This window comes from Nicotiana sylvestris, chromosome 1, assembly GCF_000393655.2.
Source record: "Nicotiana sylvestris chromosome 1, ASM39365v2, whole genome shotgun sequence".
Taxonomy (NCBI): domain Eukaryota; kingdom Viridiplantae; phylum Streptophyta; class Magnoliopsida; order Solanales; family Solanaceae; genus Nicotiana; species Nicotiana sylvestris.
In genome coordinates, this window is record NC_091057.1 from 241,164 (window position 1) to 254,994 (window position 13,831).

The following is a 13,831-nucleotide window of genomic DNA, read 5'->3' on the forward strand; positions in this document are numbered from 1 at the left end:
TGGAAAAAAAGGAGTTAATTCCTTCTTGATATCTGAAAAAATCAAATATTATGGAGTAAAAAAAAGGCCAAAAAATCAATTAAACTGGACCGAAGGGAGTATAAAACAATTTTATTTTGCAGGTCACAGTATTCTTGAAGGACCTTGCCTAGGAAAATAATTAATGTTATTTAATATTTTTTTTTATATATTTTTCCCTTTCATTAAAGGAAATTGTTGAAATGCAAACACCACAATAAATTGAGGTGTTAATGTTTCATCTGTAGAGGGGATTTTATAAGCAATATGAGAGAGTAGGATTTTGGGGCATTAAAGAGATATATCTACTTGTCTCATTAAATGCTCGGCCTGCCCTCCTTTTAATGTGTTTGATAAAGGCAATTTAAGTATACTCACCTTCTTGCATGACCCCCTGCCAAAAAAAAAAAAAAAAAAAATAATTAGATATCAAAGTTAATTAAAGGAATTTAGTTTGTCCAACTCCTGATGCTTTAAATTTTGCTTGTCCTTTCTCTTCTACATCCCTCCTATAAGTTTGCCTGTACATAAGAGTATATACACTCCATAACAAAGCAAAGAAGAGGTGAAAGAACAAGTTGATGAATTTGTTGAGAGATTATTGAATATATATAGTTATGGAGTTTCCTGAACTTTCCTTAGCTCCATCTGTTGGTAAAAGCTACAATTATGAATCTGAAGTAGTCAACCTTCCAATGAAGAGAAAGCAAGATATGATTCAAGCAAGTGTTGATCTTCAACTTAAAGACCCTCTTCCTTTGGATTGGGAACAATGTCTTGATCTTGAAGTATACCCTTTAATTTCTTTCTCCAACTTTTCACTTCAAATCTATCTTTTTCTATTATTAATAGAAGTTTACGTTACAAAGGGAGCCTTGGCGTAACTGGTAAAGTTGCTTCACTAGGAGGTCACGGGTTCGAGCCGTGAAAACAACCTCTTGCAGAAATGCAGGGTAAAGCTGTGTACAATTAGACCCTTGTGGTCCGGCCCTTTCCTAAACCTCGCGCGTAGCGGGAACTTAGTGAACCGGGCTGCCCTCTAATTGAGTTTACGTTATATGCACCGACAATATAAAGCAGATTAGAGGAAGTTATTGCACTATTTCTTAGGTCAATTTAACTTGATTGTATAAAAACTATATATACTATCGGTGCACAAAACATAAACTCATTAGTTAACTCTTTTTTTTGGTTGAATTATTAACTGATGATATATGTTTCATGTGTTTAATTGCAGTCAGGGAGAATGTATTACCTAAATAGGAAAACATTGAGGAAGACATGGGATTGGCCAAAGGACCAAAAGCTAGACCTTGAATTAAACATGTCAAGTTTCAGCCAACAAGAAACAATGGAATATGATCATAAGTACTATAACTCAAAGAAGCAGAACAAAAGCAACAACAGCAGCAGCAGTATGATAGCTTTGCCATGTTCAAATTGTCATCTCTTAGTTATAGTGTCACAGTCTTCTCCTTCTTGTCCTAACTGCAAGTTTGTTCATTCTCCACTTTCTAAGAAAGATCCTTCTACCGCAAAATGTTATGACACCTTGAGCCTTTTGAACTGAACTTGTATGTACTACTGCACTTGGTTTTGTTTGAAAAATAGTTGTCAGTGCAATGGAGATCAAGTATGATGATATGTCATGTAGTGTTTTTTTTTTCTTGTGTACTTGAAATCGTAAATAACTAATGTTTCAGGTTTAATTATAGTGAATGTAACACTCTGAACTACTTTTACTTACTCGTCATATAACCATTTAAGGTTACTTAACTCACAACCAAACTGTACGGCGCGCGCTTAATTTATTAATCAACAATGCGTGCAGTAAAGTGAAAAATTTTAGAACTATACTCCCTCCGGTCCATTTTAATTAATTTTTTGTCTCTTTTTTTGTGGTCTACAATATTTAAAAAATTTAAATATCAAGAATGAATTAACTTCTTTTTTCTAAAAGTTGCTCTTGGAGTAAAGAGCCTAGGATTATTTGTTATATTTTCAATGCACAAATTAAGGTTAATTAATATGATTGATTTTCTTGTTAATTAACGCGAAAAGGCTGATTCTTTAATGTGTGGAAACAATCAATTAAAGTGGATCGAATGAAGTAGCAAATAAATTCGACATGTCAAGAAACTTGTCATGTTAAAAGTGAAATCAGATACGAGAGAAACTAATTAATTGTCCGGTTTATTCTTGTGTTGCACATCATAAATCCTCATTAAAAGAATGCTTTGGTCTTTCACATTAATGGTACGTAACAGAGGAAACCTATGAATACTCTCTCCCTCTATCAAATAAGTATATACGATAATTAAACAGCAAAGGTGGTTTTAACATGGGCTATCCGCTTCAAAATTGAATCTTTTAATTTATCATCTGAGTTCAACCTTAATTAATGGAAGAGTCTCTCTTTTAGTTGGTATGAGGAAGCTTAATCAATGCATGCGTTTTTATGATCGTAAAACTGAACTGTCACAACATCTTGACAATTTCATAAACTCATGGGATATTTACAAAGAGTTCAAGACATCTGTCTTTTTCAAAGTCGAAGTGATCAAGAGACGTGATCTCCTCAAAACTAACTCGAAATGCGACCGACTGCTTCTTGACGATAATTAAATACTTCAAGAAGATCCACACAACTTCGCTCGAGAGATCACTTTGTCCCTCAATTAAGGAAACAAGAAGAAAAGATCACGATAAATTATTCCTCGCATCGATAGAGAGTATTGTGCTACTTTTTTGGAGATCAAATATATTATAAGAAGTCTGCATCATCTTACTTTCGAGAAACACGCTATTCCAATCCTTAAATTACGAAAAATAATTTAAAGATGAGAATTAAGGAAACAAATAAAATTATACTCACAATCCTAAAGGTGGCTCAAACGCATAAACATATATAGCATAAGTTTTGGCATGAGAGGGACTTCAGAATCGTTAAGATCCTACGCCCAAAACTCCTAATGCTCTTGATTGAAGTGGAGACAAAGTTTGCTCCCATTTCAAAAGAATAGTCTCTTCAAAATTCTAAGAAACTAGAGACAATTGATAAAGACAAACTCCAAATATTAGTCAAAAACTGTACAATCATGAATGAAAAAATTGTTTATCTATAAAACAGTACAGTTGGATTTATGGCGTGGTTTATAAACAAACGAATTGATTTGATCCCAAAATAATAAATAAATTAAAAAAGCGCAAAACTTAACGTTAGAATCGAGATAAAGTAACAAATAGCTTGGTTCCGGGAGTAAGGCTTCCGAAGGCAGCAATAAGAATATCGTTAAATAGAAAATAAAGTATTATTTAGCTTAGAATAATGTGTAGCATAAGTTTGTCAGAATTCTCGTCTCTTACAATGGTTTTTGAAGCCACTATTGTAGCTATACCTAAGAAACAAGGTCCTAGGATCATACCCTTCTTAAATGACAATATGGGGGCCATTGATGAATATGTAACGGTAGGCTATGAATGCCGAAATTCTCTGTAATGGATATCTATTTAATGCTTAGAAATATTTTTCATTGAATGTCATCTGGTGGCAGATACTTGTTTGCCCCGTTGATTATGTTCCCTTCAGGGTCTATCCAAGGCCAACCAAAGATGTTTTCCTCGGTTTTAGTTTTCACTCGCTTCATCTTTCGTCTGTGCGCCGGTTCCACGTGTCACTCTGTCATTCAAGTATTTAATATAAATTGATTTTACCCTATAGACATGTAATTTTTGACCCACACATTAGAATCACCTCTAATAGTCCTAGTATTTTTAGGATATTTATTTGAACTTATTTCTAGAGGATTTTACTTTATTATTAAATTTAATTCTATTTTTAAAGCACAAGAAAATTGAAAAATACAAAAATAGTTTCATGTTTTATTTTATTCTATTTAGTTTAGGTTATTAATATTTTTATGGCCATATATTTTTATTTTTACCATGATTTTAACTTTTATTTTGAATATAATAATTTATATAAAATATAGTTTCATAGTATGACATATTTTACTTTAATTAATCATAATTAATTTTAAATCCTTTTTGTAAAGAAAAGGTTTAAGTTTTCTTAATTGGTAGATTTAAAAGGGTTAAAGTCCCAAATTATAGGCCCAATTCGGATGTTAAAGAGGCCCAAATCTGGGCAGCCCAATCCCATAACCCTTTCAACCCAGCCAACCCAATCTCCTGACCCACGAAACCCACCGACTCGCCCCGTTTTTAATTTTTAATCTCAGCCATTCATCCCTTTTGATCCAACGACCATGATTAATCCCCACACCCCCAAATATAAACCCAATATTTCCCAAAAAACCTAATCCTAAACCTAATCTCAAGACCAGCCGCAACCCTTATCGTTGCCCGCCTCCAAACTCGCCGGAACTCGCCCAAACCCGGCGAGTTCACCCAGTGATCACCCCATGGTCCCCCCCCTCTCTTCTCCTTCTTCCGCATAGCAATGATAGCAAACTCAGGATATTCGCTAATGATTTCACCCAAATCGAATCCGCCTTCTCCCTCACGCGCTTTAGTTTGTTTGAACAAATCTCGGATAAATGGGAGCGGTTGGATGTGAGTGAAAGCCGATCCACGCCTTTCATTTTTTCGATTTTTGTTTTATGAAGATTTTCGGGATTTTTCAGTGTTCTTGGAAGTTATTTTGAGAGATAATTTTCGAATTTTTAGGAGAAGAAGCTTCTAGGATCCCTATATATAGGGGATTTTCGGACAGAAAAGGGGGAGAAAAAAATTGGGGTTTGGCTTTGGAGTTTGATATTTTTTTACTCTTTTCATTTTTCTTATGGTTGATTCCAGAAAAAGATAAAAAAGAAAAAAGAAAAATCCAGTTTTCTTTCTTGCTCGGAATTCTTTTTCAATACAAGAAAAAAAAACTTTGTTTCTTCATTTTTTTTTCTTCTTTCATTTTCAATTTCAGTTTAAGATCATGGCATTTACTTGAGGTTTGGGAGTTTGCTGTCTTCAGTTGCCGATTCGAGGTTCACCGGGGTCGAGTTCGTGGTTCGCGTTCTTGCCTTTTGGTTGCTGTTTCCCGTTCGACTCAAAGTATTGTAGCTGACTCTCTTAATCCTTCGCGGCTAAGAAGAAACTTGAAATTTTCAGGGTCATCTCTTTGCTCATTTTATCTGCACTGTTTTATGGTGAATCAAGCATTGAAAAGGCCATTTAGGGATATTAGCTTTGCATTTGTGTTGTCGATTCTTATTAAAACCTATCCTAATTTATGGTTCTGGTATTTGCTTTCCTTAGTGACTCTGTTCCCAAACATGAAATGTGCAGAAAGTTGTCTTTGGAAATTGATTTATTTTTTTTAAAAAAAAAAATTGAACAAGATGCTTATGACTGTTATCGTAGTTCCTTCTTTTGACACTAGAATAGCCTAATCCTCAGAATAAATAGGTAAAATGAGGCTCATAATCCTACTTTTAGTCATAGCATTTGGTATTTTTGAGATTGAGTTGTTTTCCTGGAATTCCTTTTGGTTTAATCCATGACTAATTTTTTAATAAATAAGGCTTCAGAGGACTAAAGTAATATAAAAAGGGTTGGCTAGTTATAATTAATTTTCAATATCATGGTGCTACTTCAGGAATTCAGTAACCTTACTATAGGATTTTATTCACTTTCTTTATTATAAAAAAAAATCGACTACTTAGTTTCTTTTAGTTAGATTCCTGGAGTGTTTGAGATTATGTATCAAGTTTGTTATTTTAACAAAGGAAAAGAAAGGGAAAACGTGCTATGTTTGAAGCTTCTGAAGTTTGCTTGAAAATTAGTTTGTGTATTTGGGTCTTCTACAGTTGTTTGTATGTTAAGTCGTGAGTATTTAATCCTTTTAGATGCGATTGAGTGTTATTATTATGCCAACGTGTTGAGAACTGCCTTAAGCTTAACTGCGACCATGATGTATCGGCAATTTATTTGTCCATGAACAATTGTTTAGAAGCTTATTAGTTGTTTGTTTGGCTTGATTTATGCTTATCATGAAGGGTCGTGGGACTTGGGGGTGCGACCAGCCCATTAGCAATTAATTTGTTTTATGCTTTAGGTATCGGGCTCGGTCGAATCAAGTGAAAAGCTAAAAACAAAATCTTAGCATGATTTAGAATTTTCTTTTATCTAGTTATTCCATTTGCTTCATTTTATTATATTATTCTCTAGGAGCATGCTTAGGCCGACAACATTTGGGTAGGCAAACTTTTAGGATGTTCTTGTTTTAGCTTCTTTCGGGGAAAGAGGTCATTCCCTTAGTTAAATTTATCAGGGGAATACCCCGAAGGATTTGTATATGTTTTGTTCCGGGATATGCCCCGAAGTATTTGTACTTGGAGATCGATATTAGAACTCGTAGTACTTTATTTTTCTTTTATTAGGAGGGGGACAACCTCAAGCCCTTTTGTGTGTTTATTTTTCTGTGTTTGTTTTTGCCTCAATTTGAATATCTTAAAAGCCAACTTGATCGAGTACACAACCGTACTAGTTACGGGACTTGAGAAGTGCCTAACACCTTCTCCCCGAGTCAAATGAACCCCCTTACCCGAATCTCTGGTGCGGACTTAGTTTTGGAGTCTAAAGTATTTTAAAGGAATTTTTTGTTTTAAAAAAAACGGTGACCTGGCACACCGAAACCAATGTTAGGTGGCGACTCTGAGTTAATCCTTTTGGACACACAATATTTTGTCACTTTTTAATTAAAAACCCTTTTGAGCTTTACTAATCTTTTTATTATTTTAAGAGGATTACGTAAAGTTTGGTTAAAAAGGGGTGTGACACCTCTGGCGACTCTGTTGGGGACTTTCACAGGTTTGAGCTAGTACTTGATTTTGTTGGCTTTTAGAATTGAGATTTTTATGCTTTTTCATTAGCTTTACTTAATTTTTATTATGTTTTTATATGTTGTTATTTGCTAGTTGTTTATGTGTTTACGCTTTTTGCTTTATGTGTCTACTGCTTTATAAGTGTCATCATATGCATTACTCGGTCAATTCTTTCTGCAATAAGTCTCGGAGCACGCGTCGCGTGCACGAACTCTTTGTTGAGTCACCCTTAATTTAGGAGGGGGGGCCGTCGGACGTATGGAGTGGGTGAAAAGCTTGAGCAACCACCATCGACCATACGCTCCCCCGAATTGCCTTGTTAGTGAACCCCAAACTTAGGTCAGCCTTTAAGTCATTTTTATTTGCATCATGTCATTTAGACCTAGTAGGGCTCGGTCCCAGGTACCGTGTCCCTTTGTAGGAAGCCTATCCAAATTTTGTCAAAATGGGCTCGTGGCCCAAAATGACATTTAATCATCCTATGTGCTAAATGTTGCATCTGTGAGGGTAAAAAGATCATTTGGCGGACCGATGTCTTGGAAAGAAGGGTGAAAATGAAGCAAGTAGGGCCCACCCGCATTTTTCTTTCATATTTTTCCAAAAATCAAAAAAAAAATTGAAAATAAAAAATCCAAAAAAGATTTTACACTTTTCCATTATTTTCCAAAAATTCAAGCAAAAAGAAAGAAAAAGAAAATCCAAAAATATGTTACATTTTCCATCATTGTCCAAAAAAAATAAATAAAAAAAAAATCCAAAAGTTTTTACATTTTTCATCATTTTTCAAAAACAAAAAATATAGTTTTTTCACATTAGTTGCATCTTCCTGAACTACGTGAACCTGATTCTCGTCTCCCGGGGCGGGATACGTAGGCAACCCACATAAGGTCTGGTCTTCCTAGTAGGTCCTAGGTTCTTGGCTTCCGGGGTCGTAGCCAAATCTTGCATGTATAGCCATATTTGGCCACATCGGCCGTTTTTTGCAAAAATAGGAGTATTTTCTCAAAGTAGTTTGTTATCTCTTCTCTTAGAGCCCTGAGTCTACAATGAAGTGCCCTCTCAACTCTAAGGTTCATTCCTGTCAAATTTGCATGTCTAGCCACTTTTGGCCACATCGGCCATTCTTGCAAAATAGGGTTATTTTTGCAAAAGTGGTTCAATTACCCATGTCTTAGGATCTTGAGTTTACAACTCGATTTCATATCACTTTAAGGTTCATCCATGTCGTGTTTGCATCTCTAGCCACATTTGGCCATCTCAGCCATTTTTGCAAAAAGGGTCACTTTTCGCAAAGTAATTTTTAAGGCCATGATTGTTGGGATGTTGGAGTCATGTAAGCTTTAAATGGAGTATTTTTCGTGCATTAGGGGTCAACTTTGTCAAGTTTGCACTAATAGTCACTTTCAGCCACTTAGGCCAATCTGCAAAATATAGCCAAATTGTGTCTTGCATTTGTCCACTAGGAAATGTTGTGGTGTCACGTAGTGTTCCGAGTCGCTAACCACGTTCTCTTCATTCAGGTATGGACCCGCTGATTCTATCCAAAGTGCTGATGGTAGTAAAGATTCCTAGGAAATTGATCAAGTGGTGGAAAATGTTTTCATTGTTAGAGCAGCATGAGTTAATGCAGAAATTGGGCACCTTAACTTCCCTTCTTGATATCACACCTCGCCCAGACTTAGTGGAGGTGATGCTGACTTATTGGGATCCGCAAAATTTAATTTTCAGATTTGGAGAGTGTGAGATGACTCCTACCTTGGTGGAAATATCTGATCTCACTCGTTTAAGCTATATAGGCAAGGATATGATACTTCCCCGAGACCACTCTAGGACAAGATTTCTCAGCGACCTGGGCCTAAAAGATAATAAGCATTTAAAATATCTTGAGCAGTCCTGGATATCCTTGGATTATTTTTTTGCTAGATTGACCACAGGATAGTTTTGACGTCTTTTGGGATGAGTTATGCACAACCAAGGCAAAGTGGCAAAGACGTCGCCTCGAAGCTTTCAGCCTTGCTTTGTTGGGATTATTGGTTTTTCCATTAGATGAGAGGCACATTAGCACCCGTTTGCAGTCAGTGGTAATGGCACTATTTCATGAGAAGCAAAGCAAAATCGTTACCGTTGTGCTAATGATCTTAGCAGAGTTGTACCGAGCCCTGAGTGAGGTTAGGGGAGGTGTCAGATATTTTGAGAGAAGTAACCTTTTGCTACTACTGTGGATGATGGAGCATTTGCACACCGCTTCCTTATTTTGTCCCATCGACCATGCCTTGAGGGATCGGGTGGTATGCATCGAGCGTAGGATGAAATCTCCTAAGTTTACATACCCAGTAGGCGTCACGGCTTGGATTGAGTTCCTTGGTTTGAGGACAAATGGGAATGTTTTGTGGGCTTACCTTTGGCTACCTTTGGATGATATCTTGGTAGGGTGCCTCATGCAGCCTTTCCTGATGTTCATAGGACTCAAGTGTGTCAGGTAATACACTCCCGTTAGGGTAATGCAGCAGTTGGGCAGAAGACAAGCAGAGCCTCCAACTTTGAATCTTCGGAGGCACATCATGAATTTTAGCAAAAAGGCGGCTGACAAAATCAAGTACGTGCAATACTGGAACAATGCAAAGAGGATGAAGAAAAATACATTAGTAGAGGACGTTGACAGGCCCGAGTGTACTCAGGAGTACTTGATTTGGTTATAGCCCGTCCCGCCAGGGGTCAGCACCCCATTGCCAGCACAACTTAGGGGTCGGGCAGTTCAAACTGATGATTTTGAGGAGGCATCGAACCAGGATCCCTGGGATAAGCTTGAGTTGATAAAGTCTCAGTTAGCAGGATTGGCAGCAAACGTGGAGCAGCATGGCTAGTATTTGTTTAGGGTCGGCCTTCAGGATGCGGGGGCATACGCCAGGGCCTTTATTCCCAGCATTGGTGTTTCTTTACGAGGCATGTTATAGAGTTTGAGCATGACGGACAGCCCAGGACCATCCAAGTCAGGACCGACGCATCCAGGAGCAGCTTGAGGAGTCATTCTATTTAGGTGTTTTGAGATTGTCTTATGTTGTCTTTTACTTTCGTGTCTTGTCTAGAAGTACTGATTCCTTTAGGTAGTGTCAGAGTCTGTTGTAGTGTAGTTGAGTCTATCAGGTCTTTCGTTATCGTACTTCCTATTGTATTTTAATATCGAAAAGTTTTAAATGAAAAATCCCAAAAGATTTTATTTTTAGTTTATTTTCCATCACTTTCCCAGAACTACGCTTGGTCTGATTCATGAGGGACATGATACGTAGGCAACCTATATCGGGTTCGATCAAATCATTTTTATTTCAAAATAAAAAGAGAAAGAAAAAGAGAAAAGGGTGATAAGAGGTGTTGGAAAAGAAAGAGAAGGAAGGATTGAAATGAGCAAATCAGGATGATGCCATATGACCCTGCGACCCTCAAAGCTATTTTAGAACCATTAATTGTTGCTACGTGCATTTCACGTAATGTTATATTATCATATGATAAATGCCCTAACGCTAACATGGTGGTTTTGTGTTGTTGTCCTCTGTTATCTTTATTTAAATTTAGGAAGGTGGTTAGTTTGTTGGCATCCTGGCAAGTCATCCATACAACACTCGATCAAAGCGTCAAACAGTCATGGCTAGCAAGGAAGTAGACACTAGAGTTGTAGACCAACCAAGAGAGATTGTTGAGTCGGAATCGGAACTGCAAGAGGAGGTCCGGAGGTTGAAGCATCAAATGGCAGAAATGTATCAAGACTGGATTAAGGGACACCCTCCACCCTTGTTCCCTACCAACTACACAGAAAACCATGCTTCCATTCCACCACTTTCTCAATCCCAGATGCCCAATATCATTGATCTTTCCCCACAACACGACCGGGCTTTACCCCTTACCATAACTACCCCGACACTTTGGCCCAAACTTTTCATGCTCCGCCAGCCAAAACAACCTCGTACTCTGCTCCAACATCTACTCCTATTTTTGTACCCCCTCCACAAGCAACCCTCCACCGATCCTCTAGTGAGCCCGCATTCCCCGCTACAGATGCCCACTACTATGCACCGGAGCCCACCTTCAAAATCCCAGATCCTTACTCTTACACTCCCCAATTTGAGCCTCATGTTGAAACTAACAAACCACCCAAGAACGCAGAGCAAGAAGAGATATTTAGGAAGGTACAGAGTCTGGAGCAATCATTGAGAAATATACAAGGGTTGGGAAACCAAGTGAGTGTGGCCTATAAGGATTTGTGTTTGTTCCCCGATGTCCAACTGCTTGCCGGGTTCAAGATGCCCAAATTTGACTTGTATGACGGACATGGGGATTATGTAGCTCATCTAAGAGGTTATTGCAATAAAATGAGAGGCGCCGGGGGAAAATATGAATTACTAATAGTATACTTCAGCCAAAGTCTTAGTGGGACAGCTTTAGAATGGTACACCCGCCAGGACGCTAGCAGGTGGTACACCTGGGACGATATGGCTCAGGCCTTCGCCCCACACTTTCAGTACAATATAGACATTATTCCAAACCGTCTATCTCTGACCAAGGTGGAAAAGAAACCCAGCGAAAGCTTTAGAGAATATGGGTTCCGATGGAGGGAGCAAGTTGCACGAGTCAATCATCCGATGGAAGAAGACGAGATGGTTAAATACTTTTTTCAAGCACTGGAGCCCACTTACTATGGCCACTTGATCTCAGCCATTGGTAAGTATTTCAATGATGTGGTGAAGATGGGAGAAATGGTGGAAGAGGGGCTCAAGTCGAGTAAGATCATGAGCTATTCTGCTATAAAAGCAACCACCCAGGCAATCCAGTGTGGTATCGGAAGTTTGCTAGGCAAGAAGAAGAAGGAAGATGTCGCTATGGTTGTCTCCAGATCATGGCATGGCCAGAGGGGTTCACTTCATAAATACACCCATCCTCGACCCCGACCTCAAACCTACGCCCAAACTCCACATAATCCACCTTAACATTACTTTTCCCGTAAAACCCCCAATACTCAGCCAGGCCATCCCAATACCTTGTTCACCATGCACAGTCATATGCTCAACCCTCTCCTTACCCGCAATGGCGTGCTCCAGCTCCGCAGAATATCTACCCAGCTCTACAAAATACCTATCCACCCCAACCCTATTAAAACCCCATTGGTTCAAATTTTCGATCAAGGCCAGAGTATAGAAGAGAGAGGCAGCAGCAAAAACAAACTTTTACCCTACTTGGAGAATCCTATGCTAGCCTGTTTCAAAGGTTAAGGCAGTTGGACGTCTTGAGGCCGATTAAGTCAAAGATACCAAATCCCCCTCCAAAGAACCTCGATTATTCCCTAAGATGCGCCTATTATTCTGATTCTCCAAGGCATGACATAGAGAAGTGCTGGCATTTGAAACGGGCAATCCAGGAGCTCATTGATACAAACCAAATTGTAGTCCAAAGCCCAGACACGCTAAACATCAACCAAAACCCTTTTCCATCCCATGAAGAGACACATATGATTGAAATAGTTCACAAGGATAGGGAGCCCAAGAAGTCTTCTAAGTCCGTCTTGATGATTCGGGCCGGTGAAGGGGGCTCCTATTACCCCTATCATCATTAAACCAGTGACCCAGATACCAGTGGTGGATGCCAAGTCTATTCCATGGAATTATAAACAAGTGATAGTGACATACAAAGGAAAATAAATAGAGGAAGAAGTTAATGAAACTGGAGGATTGAATCATTCTGGGAGATGTTTCACCCCAGAAGAATTAAGGAAAGCCAAGCCATTCAAGGATAGCCAAATGCTAGTAAAGAAATCGGTCACCGAGGAAGAGGCTGAGGAGTTCCTGAAAAAGTTGAAAATGTAGGATTATTCCATTGTGGAGCAGTTAAGGAAAACACCAGCTCAGATTTGTTTTTGTCTTTGTTGATACATTCAGATGAACATCGCAGGGTCTTGATGAAGATTTTGAATGAGGCACATGTTCCTGATAAGCACAGTGAACCACTTGGAAAAGATAGTTGGCAAGATCTTCGAAGCAAATAGGATCACTTTCTCGGACGAAGAACTTCCTATGGAGGGTACAAAACACAACCGAGCTCTTTATCTCATGGTGAAGTGTGAAGATTTTATTGTCTCAAAGGTTTTGGTTGATAATGGATTTAGTGATAATATTTGTCCCTTGTCTACTCTGCAAAAACTGAAGATTGGCACCGAAAGAATCCACTTGAACAGTGTGTGTGTTCGAGGCTTTGATGGGGGAGGTAAAGATTCTGTTGGAGATATAATGCTCGAATTGTCGATAGGGCCTGTTGAGTTTACCATGGAATCCCAAGTGTTAGATGTGGTTGTCTCCTACAATCTGTTGTTGGGCAGGCCGTGGATACATGTTGCTAAGGTAGTCCCGTCTTCTCTGCACCAAATGGTGAAGTTTGAATGGGACAAGCAGGAAATAGTTGTGCACGGTGATGAGGACTTGTCAGCTTGTAATGATACAATTGTTCCGTTCATCGAAGCTGAAGATGATAAGGGACCTTGGGTCTATCAGACTTTTGAAACAGTGTCTGTTGAGAAAATTCCTGAAGGAAAATGCATTCTGGGTTCTAAGCTATCCTTCGCGCCCGTCATGGTTGCAAACGAAATGTTAAATAATGGTTTTGTGTCGGGCAAGGGTTTGGGCTCATCTCTGCAGCGTATTGTGCATTCAGTGCGTCCTAGTGGGAATCCTGGTACGTTTGGTTTGGGATTCATGCCCACAGAGAAGGACGTGAAAAGGGTTAAAATAATCTGAAACAGAAGGTATGGTTGCTCCCCAAGCCCATCCCACACATCTCTAAGTCTTTTGTCAAGCCAGGGGCCGAAAAACCTCCAACCTCCTCAATCCCAAAAACTGTGGTCGATGTTGATGAAGAGTTGATCAAGAGGTTCCAAAGTCTGTTCGAAGAGGTCAATATGGTAGAAGTTGGTGAAGGCTCTAGTAAAGTAGATG

General features: G+C 38.7%; 1 protein-coding gene across 1 annotated transcript; it reads left to right on the forward strand.

Annotated features, from left to right (window-relative positions):
• Window positions 1-493: 493 nt before the first annotated feature.
• LOC104210548 (protein CURLY FLAG LEAF 1-like) lies at window positions 494-1,730 on the forward strand. The gene is made up of 2 exons (XM_009759475.2): window positions 494-806; window positions 1,256-1,730. Exons 1-2 carry the CDS (start codon window positions 636-638, stop codon window positions 1,586-1,588), a joined length of 504 nt encoding a protein of 167 aa, XP_009757777.1. The 5' UTR covers window positions 494-635; the 3' UTR covers window positions 1,589-1,730.
• The last annotated feature ends 12,101 nt before the right edge of the window (window positions 1,731-13,831 follow it).

Coding starts and splice junctions, on each gene's coding strand:
- LOC104210548 (XM_009759475.2), top strand. CDS start 636: ATGGAGTTTCCTGAACTTTCCTTAGCTCCATCTGTTGGTAAAAGCTAC. Junction 807..1,255: donor AACAATGTCTTGATCTTGAA/GTATACCCTTTA, acceptor GTTTAATTGCAG/TCAGGGAGAATGTATTACCT.